This window comes from Oryctolagus cuniculus, chromosome 2 (genome assembly GCF_964237555.1).
Source record: "Oryctolagus cuniculus chromosome 2, mOryCun1.1, whole genome shotgun sequence".
NCBI lineage: Eukaryota > Metazoa > Chordata > Mammalia > Lagomorpha > Leporidae > Oryctolagus > Oryctolagus cuniculus.
In genome coordinates this window covers 58,023,888-58,039,642 of record NC_091433.1, presented here as the reverse complement: position 1 = coordinate 58,039,642, position 15,755 = coordinate 58,023,888, and the positions used below count along the sequence as shown (strand labels likewise).

General features: G+C 38.8%; 1 protein-coding gene across 1 annotated transcript in view; it reads left to right on the top strand.

Annotated features, from left to right (window-relative positions):
- The first annotated feature begins 2,162 nt into the window (after window positions 1-2,162).
- GPM6A (glycoprotein M6A) overlaps window positions 2,163-15,755 on the top strand; it is a 353,384-nt gene continuing 339,791 nt past the window's right edge. The window contains exon 1 of the mRNA XM_008249994.4: window positions 2,163-2,432. Coding sequence (XP_008248216.1) covers window positions 2,429-2,432 — 4 coding nt within the window. The 5' untranslated portion in view covers window positions 2,163-2,428. The remainder of the gene's footprint in view (window positions 2,433-15,755) is intronic.

Here is a 15,755-nt window from a genome sequence, read left to right as displayed (position 1 = left end):
CTCCCACCACATACTTTCACATTACTTAACACTCCTTGGAAACTCTCTGGTCCTCCACCTTTGACAACACTCTTGCTAATATTCCACCACTGACCTCACAACTACCAGTTCAAAGTGACCTCTGCAGTCCTCATCTTATATGCATGTTCTCTAGTATCTAAACAAGTTCACCATTTCTGCCTTCTTGAAACTTTCCCCACAAAACTTTCTGACTTTTTTCCTTGGCCTAAGATTATGTTTCACACGCTTCTTCATGAGCTCCTCTTGCCTATGGTTATTAAATGTCTGCATGCTTGCATTTTCCACTATTGTTATTCTTTTATTCTCATATGACCCTTCTGTTTCAATGCAATATTGAAATGATACTTGCCCGGGACATAACATGCTCAGTCAGTGGCCCACAGTCACTCTATGCTTACATCCAATGCCTTCAGTTTACAAAGGGTTATGTAATGAAAAGATTCCATTCTTCTCAGATTTTAGCTGAAGCCTTAATCTTGAGTTTAATGATTGGAAAGAGCTTCCATATTCTAAAAAGGAAGTGCTAGGCACATCTCCAGGGACTTGCTAAAACTTGGATAGGCACTGAGGCTGGAGATACTGTGAATAGGCAGATATTTTGGAGGCAGAACCTTAGGATATGATTGACAATTTGGTGGTGGCAATAAGAAAGCAGAAATACTGGAGAACTGGAATCATGAATAAAGTTTCCTCACTGAAACCATGAATTAATTGTGATATGCTGAGTGAGTTCCCATATAAAGTTATGACAGTTCTTAAGTCTCAGGTGGGAAAGTGGCTCCTCTATATTTGAGACTTAGGACATTCATCGCATTTATATGGTTATTGTACAATAGATTGAACCTAAAATTTTTTGATATATTCACTTACAGTAGGCCAAAGAAAGATAACAGAGATAATAAAGGATTTGGGTAATTAGATAACAGATAATGATTTGTCTCTCTAGCATATCTCAAAATTCATATAATTTAGTGGCAATATTTAACATATTAACGATTTATAGTTTACTTTATTATTTTTATTATTTTTAATTTTTATTATTCATTTTTATTATTTTACTATTTATTTTTATTTCAAAACCATGATACAGTTCCACTGGAAACAATGATAGTTATAATTTTTTACAGCAATAATACTAGAATAGGCCCTCAGGAATAGGTGGGGAGTTGTCTGAGGTAACCCTAAAGCTGTACTTATAAATTAAAATCAAATGTATGAGTCTTATGGTTTGTTATAATTTCAGTTACATGTTAAGAATGGTGATGCATATCTGAATATGTTGAACACTTTTATCAGCTACTTCCTTTCCCCTCCCACAAGAATAACTTTGTGTTCCCATTTAACTGAAATATATTTACAACATCCCTGCAGACCTGCACCTCTTCCATTATGAGAACACAGCTGTGCAATTGTTTCAGTGCCATTTGAATGTTCCTTGTTTTCCCATATATTCTGCTGGATATTCTTATTTATTTGCAAATAGTCTCTTCTTCATTGGATAGTAATATTCCTCAGGGGGAATAGGCATGTATATATTTTTTTTAACTTCCACTTATTTACAATATAGATTTCAATAGTTTAGGTTGTGCTGTGCATGCAAAAAGAAACAAGACACTTTGGGGACTGACTGAAATAACTTCTCCAGGATGAATGCTGGAAGAACTAGGTCAGTAACCCATAGACTTATGTAACTTTTTTTTTTTTTTTTAGCTTGAAGGGACCTTAGAGATCACTTTCCCCAGATATTTTATTTTCCAAATTAGGAAACTGAGTCTTAGTGTGTCTGTGTTAGAGCCAGAATCACAACCCTAGCTCTCTCACTAGAGCTGTTTATTTTCCAAATGATTTCTCCATATTATGGTGTGTATGTGCATGCACGTGTGCGTGTGTGTATGTTAGGAATTTACAATGTTTCCAGAACACAAACATATTTAACAGAAGGAAAAAGAAATAATGACGTAAAAAGAGAATTTTCCCTTCCTCTTGTCTTTATGAACAACCTTATTAAGAAAAACTGATATACCCTAGAGAACATTTTAGCCAATATAAAAGTATAGCAAATCTGTGTTCCTGAATAATCTTTTCGGGTTCGTACCAACTCGGATAGCGAGTCACTCATGGGGTGCTCAATGTGTGTATACGGAACGTGCATATAACGAACTTGGGAGGAAAACACTTACATGAGGCTCTCCTGGGCGACTGTGGACCAGAGGCTGCAGGTGGAAAGGGGAGGGGTCTGCGCGCCCGCTGAGTTTCCAGGCGCTGGGCGAGCTGTCTCCACTGGGAGGGGCGAGGCTGTCACTCTCCAGGGCACGAGGCGCCCGAGCGCAGCTTGGAGAACTTGGCCCTGCGCAGCGCTGGTCCCTTGCACTCCTCTGGGGACCGCTGAGAAGTAGGACCTCGAGCCATGGGTGAGTGCGCGGGCGATCGCAGACAAACGGCCCACAGGCTGGGCCTGGGGAATGCGCGTCCAAGTCCGAGTACGTCGCCTCAGGGGGCATCCTCTGGACTTTTCCTGGCAGCTGGAGGCGAGAAAGGGCTCAGCGCGTTTACAGTGGCGGGGAGTGGGCTGCGCCCAGGCGCCCCACCGCAGAAGCCCGGAGATCCGCTGTACGGTGTTGGGACGCGGTGTTTGAGGGTGAAAGCAAGACCAGGAGGCCTGGAGTTAGGAACAGAGGAGAGGGCGGCTAAGGGAGGTTGCAGTCCCCGCGTGTTCGCACGTTTTAACGAGTCTCCAGAGCAGCAGGCGGACGCGGGGTCCGACAGATGGAAACTTGGCAAAAACTTCCAATTCGTACAGGTTTGAGTAGAGGAAGGAGCCGGGGCAGGGAGAGGCTGAGGACATTTTCTCGTCCCTGTACAAACGGAGTGCCTATTTGCAAGAAATGGGCAAAAGCTGAAGTTGGGGCTGAAGGCTGATTCTTCCTAATTGAAACCCCGGGGCCTTGGGGTGGTTTAACCGAGTGTCCAGAGTGCCTGAGGTCTCTGGACCGTAGAGTCCCGCCACAGCTCAAGCTTCCAGAGTCCACTCTTCTGGAGTCTGGCGGCTGCAGCTTGGATGAACCCCAGAGATGCGGCGGAGTGAGGCGGCGGCGTGCGGGTGTACCGGAGGGGCGGGAGCGGGGCCAGTGAGGAAAGTTGGGAGAACTGGGAAGCGGGAGAGGCACGACCGCCCTCCCCCGCCCAAGACTTGGTTTGGTTCGCTCGGCGCAGCCGCGCGGCGCCGGCGCGCGCTGCGTCTCCCGGTTGCTGATTAGCGATCCCCGGGGCAGGCGGGGGTCGGCATTCAAACCCGGGGCACTCACTCCTTCCGGTCCAAGGCCAGAGCGCGCCCCTCCCCCGTCTCTCCCTTGTGCTTTGTTGTGAGCGCTTTCTTCTCCCCTGGCTTAAAGGAGGCCTTTGGGGCTGACGTGCTAGTGTTGAGATTCCTAAATTCCCACAGGCTCAAGGGTTACGGGATGCTTTGACTACTAATCGGCGGAGTTTATAGACAGTGGCCAAATGGGAAGAAAAGGAAAAAGAGAAAGCTGGGGACATTTTTGCCTATGAATGTTAGCTCTGATCAAGACAGTCTCTTCTTGCTTGACCCTGGAAGAGCTGAGAAAGACCCATTTTTAGGGACTTTGAATAAAACAGTGTTGGAAATGAGCTCCCAAATGGACAGTCTTTAAATCTTTTCCGAAACTGAGGGAGTGTTTTCCAGTTGAAAAAAGAAGCATACACTTTCCCAAGTGTGGCAAAGCGTTATTTTTCTTCATTTTTAAAAAATTGTGTTGTACTTTGAATATATAAACTGTTAGAATAACACATGGAGGAAAAGCTCATAAATATAAAGCCGAAATAATTGACTTGATGAAATCTATTCATTGACCGGGTTAAAGACAGCAAGATATTATGTGGATCCCACATAATAAAATGTCTAGAAAGAGTGACATGATTTACACTACAACTTTCAGCTTGAGTGGACTGGTTGCCAAAGGGTAAGGCACTCACTTCAAAGTTAATCATTTTTCTAACTTCTATTTCCATACTGTAATGAAAATAATTGGTCCTTGATTTTACCTATTTGCCCCTGGATAAATTGCTTATCATCTCAAATTATTGGCAGGTGTTACAGGAGAAGGGGCGGAGTTATCAGCTGAGTTGTTAAGGTTAATCTGTAACTGGTTCTATATTCTTAAAAACTCTTTCCTATCTGTAACCCAACATGTCTAAAACTTGTCTCTTCTTCTACCAGGAATGGATTGTATTTTTCCCATTGCAATTGAGGTCACCAGACCTCTCCTAGTTAGTTGTCAGGTAGCTAGGAGGAGAGTGTGGATGGAGGAAATAAGTGAGAAACCAGAGGTCAGGAAAGTCTAGGAGAAAAAAATGGTGAATGAGGACTCAGGAGAGAGATTCAGAAACTATAGTTCAGAAAGAAGTTAGGAGGAGCCAATGAGTGGATGGAGGGCAAGTGAAAGAAAAAAATGGAAATATGCTCAGAAATTAGAGAGAAAACATTTGGTCATTTAAGGTCATATTTCTCTTTTCCTTTTAACTTACTGGTGAAAAGCAGAACTTCATTACTAAGAACTTCTTTTATTTAGTGCTAGTAGGGATAGTGGGGGGTTCATTATTAGATTCCAAATTGCTAGGATAAGAGGCAAAAACAGTGTTGAGGAATGCTGAACTCTGCCAGCAATCTGAAATCCCATCTTTTTCCTAGTATCATGACAACTGACATTTATCATCTGAAGAAAGGAAAATGGTGCTATAGGGGTATACAATCGAATCTTGTATATTTCAGAAGAAGAAATCTGTATTCTAGTGCTGTGAAAAACTAAGAGTAATACAGTTGATTAATCATATATTCTGGATAATTTATAGTCATCTTATTGACAATGCAAAGACTAATTCTGAAAAATAGTCATTGCCAAGGAGGCAAATTGGAACTTTTGGTGTCTCTTACTTCCTGCTTTTGTTTATTTCTCTTTTCTCAGTCTTGCCCTTGACTTGCATAGATATGCAGAGGGTTTTACCTTTGCTCCTAAACTGCTCTCCAGAAAGGACATAACAATATATTTCAAACTAAAAAAAAATACAAGGCTAACCCTTAGCTGAGAGTGTTTACATTTTAGCTTCAAGGTTAACTTTAACCTGTAAGCTCTCTAATTGTGGAATTTCAAGCTTCAGTGGAAAGATAGGCCAGGAATGTTTTTAATTTCTTCCCTAAACACATCACTTACCACTCTGCTTGACCTTATGTATTATAATTATTTATTCAGAGATTTATCTTTGCTCTGTTTAAGTTTCATAAGCCATGTGAAATTGATCTGGATTTGGAGATAATGTTAAGGATTTGGGCAGGGGAAGAGGTGTTCTAGATAAGTCTTGGTGACTAGTAAAACATGGAACTGGGTTGGTTGGATGCTATTATGTTTTAGAAAGCTTTCAAAAGCAACCAGAGAAATTTGTAAATTACACAATAGAAAGAGTTGAGGAGGTTTTTGAACAGGGAAGAATTGTAATGAAATTAATGTTTAAGGAAGATAAGTTGAGCAATGTTGTTTAAGAAAAATAATAGATTGGAAAAGATAGATGCAGTTGTCATAGTAATTCTGGAATGGTATATGTCAAGGCCATGTGGCAATAGTGGAAATAGAGAGGCAAATATGGGTAAAAGCCATGGCTTTTGAAAAATTTATGATGACAACTTAATTTGTGTTGTAAAATTACTGAAGTTGATGGGGTCAGTTTTGGAAGATGCCTGGAAGGAAAAAGGAAAGACTGATATGGAAGAAATTATTCAGAGAATTGAAAATGTTGTCCTAGATGCTAACTGCAGCAGAGATGTAGAGCAGATGCTCTTGAAACTTGTAGAACTCCGGTCAAGCAACTGGGGTAGAGTCCACGCAACTTCTACATACAGAGAAGCAACACCTGAGAATGACCCGAACTACTTTATGAATGAACCAACATTCTATACATCTGATGGTGTTCCTTTCACTGCAGCTGATCCAGAGTACCAAGAGAAATATCAAGAATTACTTGAAAGAGAAGATTTTTTCCCAGATTATGAAGAAAATGGAACAGATTTGTCTGGGGCTGGTGATCCATACTTGGATGATATTGATGATGAGATGGACCCAGAGGTAGAAGAAGCTTATGAAAAGTTTTGTTTGGAATCAGAGCATAAGAGAAAGCAATAAAGTTAAATTTCAGTGTACCAGTTTTATAAAACAGTTTAGGTATGCTGATTTAGCAGAACGCAGGAAACCAAGAAAATTTGTCACTCTTATACCAAATTAAGGATGTTGAGTTACGTTACTAATGTATGCAACTTTAATTTTGTTTAACACTATCTGCCAAAATAAACTTTATTCCCTATAACTTAAAAAAAGAAAAAAATTATAAAATTATGCAGTTGAGCAAGAAGGAAAAGAATAAATAAATGAAAGATAATTTCTAGAGATTCCAAAATTTGAAGACTGGAAGTAAGGGATTTTTGATAGAATATTTACAGTGTAACCAGCTGGTTTATTTTCTGGGTGTTTTGCAGTACAGATAAATTTCATTTTGTCACATAAATTACGAGGTGATGCCTAGATATCTAAACACAATGTTTAGTAGGTTGGAAGTACATAACGAGAATTTAATCAGAGCACAAGAGCAACAAAGAGGAAAAAAAAATAGATTTGAGGGTTACCAACCAGTAGTGAGAGGTAAACCCATTTAAGGAATTACTACTTGAAAGTGAGAGTCTAGGGAGCACTGACTGAGAGACAGAGAGGGAAAGGATATCCCTGTTCAAGGAGGAGAGACACTATCTACTTCTTGTCTGCTGAGTACTCTACAATTAGAATAGCGGGAAGTGACATCCTAAACATGTAGAATTAGATCTGAGAGTCTATACATTTTGGAAAGAAGGAAAAATCATATGGAAACATTTTTTCTTATTGAATTTCAAAAAGTAAACGTTGAGTTGGTTAAGATTGTATAAATCTGCAAATGTAGATAAAGAATAATGAGATACAGTATTATTTTGAGTTCCTCCCCCCCTTTTTTTTGGTCAGGAAAATTATGACACCCTAGAGGCAGTTGCTGAAAGGTATAAAGAGCCAAGGTTTGAAGCAGATGATAATTCCTTATGCCTTTGGGTGTGATCTGTAAATCTTTGGTATCTTATTTCCTCTTTGACGATAGGGCTGGGCAAGATTCTATAAATGTCTGTAGCACAGGTCTTGATTCAGTAACAATGAAAGGAAAACACATGTAAAGAAGATAAGATTGAGCTATTTTCAATAAGCAAATCAAAGATATTTTATGATGCTAGCCTACTAGGTAACATTTTAAAGGATCATTGGATTCTAGTATGTTGTTTTCTCTAGAAAATTAGAGTCTGAACCTCAGCAGAGGTTCTGGGTATCTATTGCTGTATAACAATTATTCCCCAAAGTAGTAGATTGAAGCAGTTTGTTATTCTTCCTCATGGTTCTGTGATCTAGTTGTCTCCCGAATAATTCTCTTTTGAGTTCCCATGACATCTTGGTCCCATGTCGGCTGTTGATTCAGCCATCTGAACACTTGATTGGACTAGTTGATAATTCATGCATATATCTGGCAGTTGATACTGGCTGTTAGCTGCGAGTTTATATGTAGTTGTCTGCAAGTGGCCAGGGTTTTTACAGAATGATGACTAGCTTAAGAGGCAGCATTCCAAGAATGTGTGTTCTAAGATGCCTAATCAGAACCTGAAAGGATTCTTTCTGGTTTTTTTTTTTTTTTTTTTTAATTTTTATTATTTATTTGAGAGGTAGAGTTATAGTCAGGGAGAGGGAGAGACAGAGAGAAAGGTCTTCTATCTGCTGGTTCACTCCCTAAATTGCTGCAACAGCTGGAGCTGGGCCAATCCAAACCCAGGAGCCAAGAGCTTCTTCTGATCTCTCATATGGGTACAGGGGCCCAAGCATTTGAGCCATCTTCCACTGCTTTCCTAGGCCATAGCAGAAAGCTAGATCCGAAAAGGAGCAGCCAGGACACAAACTGGTGCCCATATGGGATGCTGATGCCACAGAGGAGGCTTAGCCCACTGTTGCACAGTGCCATCCCCTGAAAGGATTCTTATGATTCAGTATCAGAGCAGTCCCAGGTTATCGCTTCTGCTGCATTTGATTACCCAAAAAGTCATCAAGAGCAGTAAGATACCAAGGAATGAGATTGGGACTGTCCTGTGCATGTGAGGAGCAGCATGCACATCCACAGAAAGAAGGAATTGAAGGTAATCAACATATTGACCTCATTCCTCAAAATGATGTCTAATAAGTGTGCTTCACACCGGGTTTATTTTTATTTATTTTTTTTATAAAATTCCCAGAGTGTATTGGCCTGTGTTTTTTTTTTTTTAAGATTTATTTATTTCTTAGAAAGAGTCACACAGAGAGAGAAGAGGCAGAGAGAGAGAGAGAGAAAGAGAGAGAGAGAGGTCTTCCATCCGCTGGTTCATTCCCCAATCAGCTGCAATGGCCGGAGCTGTGCCGATCCAAAGGCAGGAGCCAGGAGCTTCTTCCAGGTCTCCTACACGGGTGCAGGGGCCCAAGGACTTGGGCCATCCTCTACTGCTTTCCCAGACCATAGCAGAGAGCTGGATCGGAAGCGGAGCATCCAGTTCTCGAACTAGTGCCCGTATGGGATGCTGGTGCTTCAGGCCAGGGCGTTAACCCACTGCGCCACAGCGCCAGCCCTTCACATTGGGTTTAGAACTCAAAATGCAATATAAGTTCTTTGAAGCACATATGATAAGGGACTGAACTTTAATTAGAAATACATAGGAATTTAGTGTCATACTAAAGTTTCACAACAAAATTTAGCATGTGGAAATTCATGCCTAAGTGAAAATTGTTGATAGGATACCTGGACAAATGTTAGTCAAAATAGTTTCAAATAAAATCAGCTAATCATTTATTTTCACTTAAAAATAGAGTTTCTAATGCAATTGTAAATCGCTGTCCATTTTATTTAGAATTGAGTTTGTGTTGTATTTTGGAATGTAGGTCAATCAGCATAAATATTTTATTCAAAACCTTCTTGTCACAATAAACCAAATATTTTGTAAGAACTGTTTAGGAGCTTGCTTTATTTTTTAAGAAAGTATTAATTTTATAAAATACATGAATTTGAATTGGTAGTGTCACTAAATTTGAGAATTACACTTATTTTTTAGAAGAGATGTATTTAAATTTAATAAGTAAGATTCAACTTAAATTTCTTCATGTGAATCTCATTTCATTATTTTTAATTGCAAAAAATTAAGTTATCAATATGACTGCAAAAAATATAGGTCTTTCTCCAAGACAATTGAAAACAAAGAAAAATTTGGGTGAAGTAGATGGGTTTAAGCTGAAGAACAGAATTAGTTTCAACCTAGAAACAGAAGCCTTTTAAAAAGCTCCATTTGTTACTATGTTTCATGGGCATTCTATTTTCAAGTATTAGACAAATGTAAGATAAATTCATGTACTCAATGCTTGCTACGTGTGATAAAGCAAGCAAAGAAAACCACAGTAAGAAGTGAAAGTTTGATCTATACAAACAGATTAACTGGAATAATGTGTGCAGATTCCATAAGGTAGATGACATATAGCTAATATGAACTCTAGTTTTTTACGATATTCACTCACCACTTAATTCTAAGATATGTATTAGTTCTAAGCTACATAATGGCAAAATAAGCATCTCTTGTTGCTTCTATAAACCTCATTATTCTAGAACCTTGAGAACATATTAAATAACTTATTCCTGGGTCCTGACTCCCAAGACTCAATTCAGAAGGCTTGGGATGAGTATTGGGCATGCAGTTTTGATGTGTAGTATAACTGATTTTGATACAGGAGGTCCAGGTATGCTTTGAGAAATAGCTACTCCTGGATGCTTCTCTGTCTCAGCATGCTAAGGTAGCTGCCTAGCTGTGATGGGCACATTTATTTTTGCCTGTATTTTTACCTTTAATGCATTATTTTAAATTTTTATTCCCATCCTAATTCAAAATGTGTTAAAAGAGCATCTTTGGGGATACCTGTTTGTTTCATTTCTGTTTCATTGCATTGCTGTATTTATTAAGACTCTATAGTCACTGTTTCTTCCTCATCAATCACCTTATGAGGGTGGTGTTCTACAGCATCTACTAAATTCCTTCCCTGAAAAATACTAATTATTTCCAGTCTCCTGATTCAATTTATTATTTCTGCATATGTAACTCTCATCTCAGCACTTCTGTTTTGGTTGTCAGCTTTCTCCACCTAGCTGTCCTTGTAGTCCAACAACTTCAGTATGTTCCTGCTATTTGTCCTTCCCATATCTAATGAATTCTCTCTACTTTCCCTCCCCATACTCTCCCTCTGTAATATCAATCTGAGAGGTGTATCTATAGCAAAATTAAGAATGGTAGAAAAGAGAAACCAACACAATAAATGCTCAGTAAATTATTAAAGTTTTACATATTGAGAGGAGAATATGGTACAGTCATGAATATAATCCACAGATGCTTGGAGTGAGTTAGTAGACATTGTATTGAATGAAAGTCTATCTTTCTTTCTTGTGTGCTTACCATATTTTTTCTCTACATTTATCCATGTCCTTCCCACATTATAGTTACTTGAATATTTATTTTCTTCATTATTTGAGTAGTTTTCCCAGACTGTGAAGACAATAACTTCCAGACATTTGGCAAAGGAATGAATAATTACCATTACCTATTACTGTTAAAGTATCTAATATTGCCTACCTTGCTAGCTTTAAAAGTCACAGAAATACAAAAATTGAGTCTTTTTTGTAGTATAATATATTTAATGTTAGTCACTGCAGAAGACAGGAAAGATAAAACTGTGGAATGGGTGCATATGTTCATAAAGATATGGTTGCAAGAGGTACTCACACTGCACTAAAAGCCCGTATGAAATGAGAAACATTAAGGCAAGTAGGACCTAAAAGAATCAACTGAAAATGATGATGATATGAGATAGAGATGGTGTAATTCAAGAACTCAGAGATGGAAAGAGTTTTAAGACATGTGATCCAAAATGTTTAGTGGAACAGAAGGTATAGAGAGCAATCATTTACTTTAAATGTTTTTTTCTTCTCATTGAAGTAAGTCTACAAAAATTATGCCACTGTTAATAAAAGGGTGAAGAAACATGCCTTTTCTCAGAGAGCTGATATCAAGAGCTAGGAAAAGAAAGAAAGAAAAAAAGGGAAGAAAGAAAGGGAAGGGAGAGATGACAGTAATTTTATTGGATCCAAGATCAAGTGAAGACTTGTCAGAGGGAAGAATTTCAAGTATTCTCTTGTGTTTTAAGAAAAGAGGAGAATATCTAGGGAAGAGACATAGCTGAAATACCATGGAATAATAGAATTCTTCATTAATTAACTACAGAATGATCTAATAATATAAACATTTGTTATTTAAATGTGCTTTTTAAAATTTTATTTATTTGAATTTTTGCAGAGTTACAGCACAGAGAAGGAAAGAGAGAGAGAGAGAGAGAGAGAGAGAGAGAGATCTTTCATCCACTGGTTCACTCCCCAGATGGTTGCAATGACCAGGACTGGGCCAGGCTGAAACCAGGAGCCGGGAACTTCCTTTGAGTCTCCCATGTGGGTACAGAAGCCTAAGTGCTTGGTTCATCCTCCGCTGCCCCCCCAGGCACATTAACATGGAGTTGGATCAGAATTGGAGCAGCCAGGACTCAAACTGGGATCCGCATGGATTGCCAGTGCTGCAGACAGTGGCTTAACTCACTGTGCCTCAACACCAGTCCCTTAAGTGTGTTTTTAAAAATAAGAAGTATTTTATCTATAAAAATGTTTGTGAATTTTTTAAAATGAAAAAAATATGCTTTTTATATAGTAATGTGAAGTGTCCTTTAGCTACTGTGTTTATTTTCCACGTTTTATTTACAAAGGATATTTGTACTTTTAATGGTAGAAATATATAGATAAACATATAATCTATATTCAGACTGTTAAATGAACCAACAGATACGAAGCATATTATGCCATTGACACTAAACCAGAAGTCAGGAGATAAACTTCCATATCCAGATAGCTTGCATAGTTGTTATTGATCTGTGTTACTTTTTTCTTCAGGTGTAAATGAAGGATTTAGATTAAATGAACCAAAAGATTCCAGTCAGCTTTAAATACTCAGTAATTAATCATTCAGCCAACCAACCAACCAACCAACCAATCAATGAATCAAATCGACCCTGCATCTTCATGAGATTATGAAGAGGATGCTTCACAATAATGGTTCTGAAAACCTCACTCAGATCAGTTAATAATTTATGTTAATGATTTCTCTGTGGTTTCAACCCCAACTTTCTAATTCAGAAGACTCTTAAGGATGGGTCTGGTGTCATGTAGTGAGTAAAGCTGCTGCCTGCATCACCAGCATCCCATATGGGCACTGGTTCAAGTCCTGGCTGACGCATTCCCAATCCAGCTCCCTGCTAATGACCTGGGAGATTCACTGGAGGATGGCACAGTGCTTGGGCCCCTGCCACCCATATGGGAGACCTGGAAGAAGCTCCTGGCTCCTGGCTTTAGGCCGTTGTGACCATCTGGGGAGTGAACCAGTGGATGGACGATCTCTCTCTCTCTGTCTCTTCCTCTTTCTTTATCTAACTCCAACTTTCAAATAAATAAGTGAATGTTAGAAAAAAAGTTTTCACCAGAGGAATTTGTAAGTTTTCTTTCGTTACATCCTTAGTTGTTTTTTTTTTTTTTCCTCATGAAGTGCTGCTAAAACAAAAACAAAACAGCAAGTATACAATACTTGAAGGAATTGTTTAAAGCTTCATCAGGCTACTGACACTTTGCTGACATAATTATAAGTTGTCTTTATTTTATTAATTTATTGGTAACTTGTGAGGAAATGAATTGGTATATTTTAACATGACAGTTTATATTTCTTATACTAGTAGCATTCTGAACTTTTGTAGTATATTGTTATTTATGTGTTTATGTGTGGTGAGCTATTCTTGTCCTTCATTTTGATTTATTTTTGCTCATGTGAGTACAAGACAATATCTTGTAAAGTCGTTAAATACAAAAATAATTATTTCACAAGTCCTAGAAATTATGTTTGACCACTGGTAATGCTTCTCTTAGTAAGATTAACACCATGGTTAAGTTCTATTATGTAAGCTTCAGACAGACAAATGCATTATTTTAAAAAAGAAGTATCGAGGCCAGCATTGCGGCATAGAGTATGAAGCCGTCGCCTGTGACCCTGGCATCCTATATGGGTACCGGTTTGAGTCCCTGCTGTTCCACTTCTGATCCAGCTTCCTACTAATGGCCAGGGGAAAAACAGCAAAGGATAGTCCAAGTGCATGGGCTTCTGCCAACCATGTGGGGGACCTGGAAGAAATTCCTAGCTCCTGGCTTCAGCCTGCCCCAATCTGGCCATTGTGGTCATCTGGGGAGTGAAACAGCAGCTGAAATATCTCTCTTTCTGTGTATCTCCCTCTGTAACTCTGACTTTAAAATAAATAAAGATTTATACAAAAAGAAATATCAAAGCATAGAGAAGTGTATGATAACTGATAAAATACCACTGATGATATATATATTTTGAGCATAATATTTTGTGCTTGTTTGTTTTATTAAAGAAAAACATAAATATTTTTTAAAGTGCTGAAATGGAATCATAAATTTAAAAAAAAAATTCTGAGAGCACAGATATTTTTATATTAAGATAAACCAATCATCTCCAGTTTTGATGTAAAGGAAAGATAAAGATCACTGGATATTCATGGATTTTTCTGCATTTCTTTTTCAATTTTTCAACTAAATAGTGCAAAAAGGTTTTTAAAAATCACAAAAAGGTATTATATACCATGAATGTGACAATGTCATCCATTATTGTCACTGTTTGACACATACTTTCTATTCTAATGAAAGATGATGATGCAATTTTATTGGTTAATTATCTAGAAAGCAAATTCGGAATGGCTAGTCTCTAGAGCGGAAAAGCGATAGTAAATGTAAGTGCACAATTTATAAGTGATTGGTTTTTTAGATGTAAATGATGTGGTGATCATTAGAAAAAATCAGTATTATTAATTCATTTCATAGTAGGTACCTTAACAAACATACCTTTAAGTTACAAGACAAATACATTCTAGTCTAAATAAGCTGATGGAGTGATAAATAAACTCTAAAGAAGGTAAAACATTTCAAAAATAGCCATTATAATTCACATATTTCATTCCATCATCCTCAGAAATCATGGTTGTAGTGATTTTTTTTTTTAACCTAGAACCACCAACACTTCCATGGCAAAAGAGTGTTTCTCCCAGAAAAAGCAGACTTTAAAGTCAGAATGAATAAGTATTAAATACTGATCACTTGCCCATCTGGATCTACATGTAATTACAATGTAGAGGATGCAGAATAAGTATAAATTCTGATTCCAAAGGAATTTACCTTTATTGGAGATTCAAAACTCTCACATAGAAAACTGAGACTTTGATAAGATTAAACATATGAGTAGGTATTTAGATTGAATATAGTTTTTACGGCCACTGGTCAGGAATTGAATTGAAGCTACAGTCATTAAGATAAATTAATTGAAGAGTGCGTTTAAGGGAAGGTGATGCTTTGTGACTTTGTCATGGAGGAGCAGTAATGGTGTGGGAATAGCTCAAGAAGAATGGGAAATAAGGAGGTGCATTGGTATGCTCTGGAACCAGTCTATATCTATTCCCCTTCTGCTCTCTTATATGAAAGTTACTGTTTTTTCTACTTTCTGTGACCTCTTAAATGGGATATGCGGTCATGCCCTAATAAAAATCATAGAAATAATAAGGATTGTGCCCTGATCATGAGCTAAGTAGGGGTTGTGTTAGTTCAGCAATTTTTTTTTTTTTAGTTTTTTTTTATTATTATTTTTTTGACAGTCAGAGTTAGACAGTGAGAGAGAGAGAGAGACAGAGAGAAAGGTCTTCCTTCTGTTGGTTCACCCCCAAAGTGGCCGCTACGGCCGGCGTGCTGTGCTGATCCGAAGCCAGGAGCCAGGTGCTTCCTCCTGGTCTCCCCTGTGGGTGCAGGGCCCAAGGACCTGGGACATCCTCTACTGCCTTCCCGGGCCAAAGCAGAGAGCTGGACTGGAAGAGAAGCAGCCAGGACAGAATCTGGCGCCCCAACCGGGACTAGAACCCGAGGTGCTGGCGCAGCAGGCAGAGAATTAGCCTAGTGAGCCGCAGCGCCGGCCAGTACAACATTTTATTCTTCCTATTATCACATCCTGTGACACCAACTCTAAATCTTCTCATTGCTCTCACAGGATCTGTAGAGACTTGTCTCATTTGCTTTCTATTTACTCCAAACTATCATTACATTTTTTCTATTCAATCTAGTCTGCATGGCTTGAGAGTCAACCGTTATATGAATACTCTTGTCTGGGCTGGCATTGTGGCACAGTGGGTTAAAGCTCTGGCCTGCAGTGCCCGCATACCATATGGGCACTGGTTCAAGTCTCTGCTGCTCCACTTCCAATCCAGCTCTCTGGTATGGTCTGGGAAAGCAGTGGAAGATGGCCCAAGACCTTGGGCCCCTGTACCCACATGGGAGACCCGGAGGAAGCTCCTGGCTCCTGGCTCCTGGCTTTGGATCTGCTCAGCTCCGGCCATTGAGGCCATTTGGGAAATGAACTGGTGGATGGAGGAACTTCTGTCTCTCTTTGTCTCTACCTT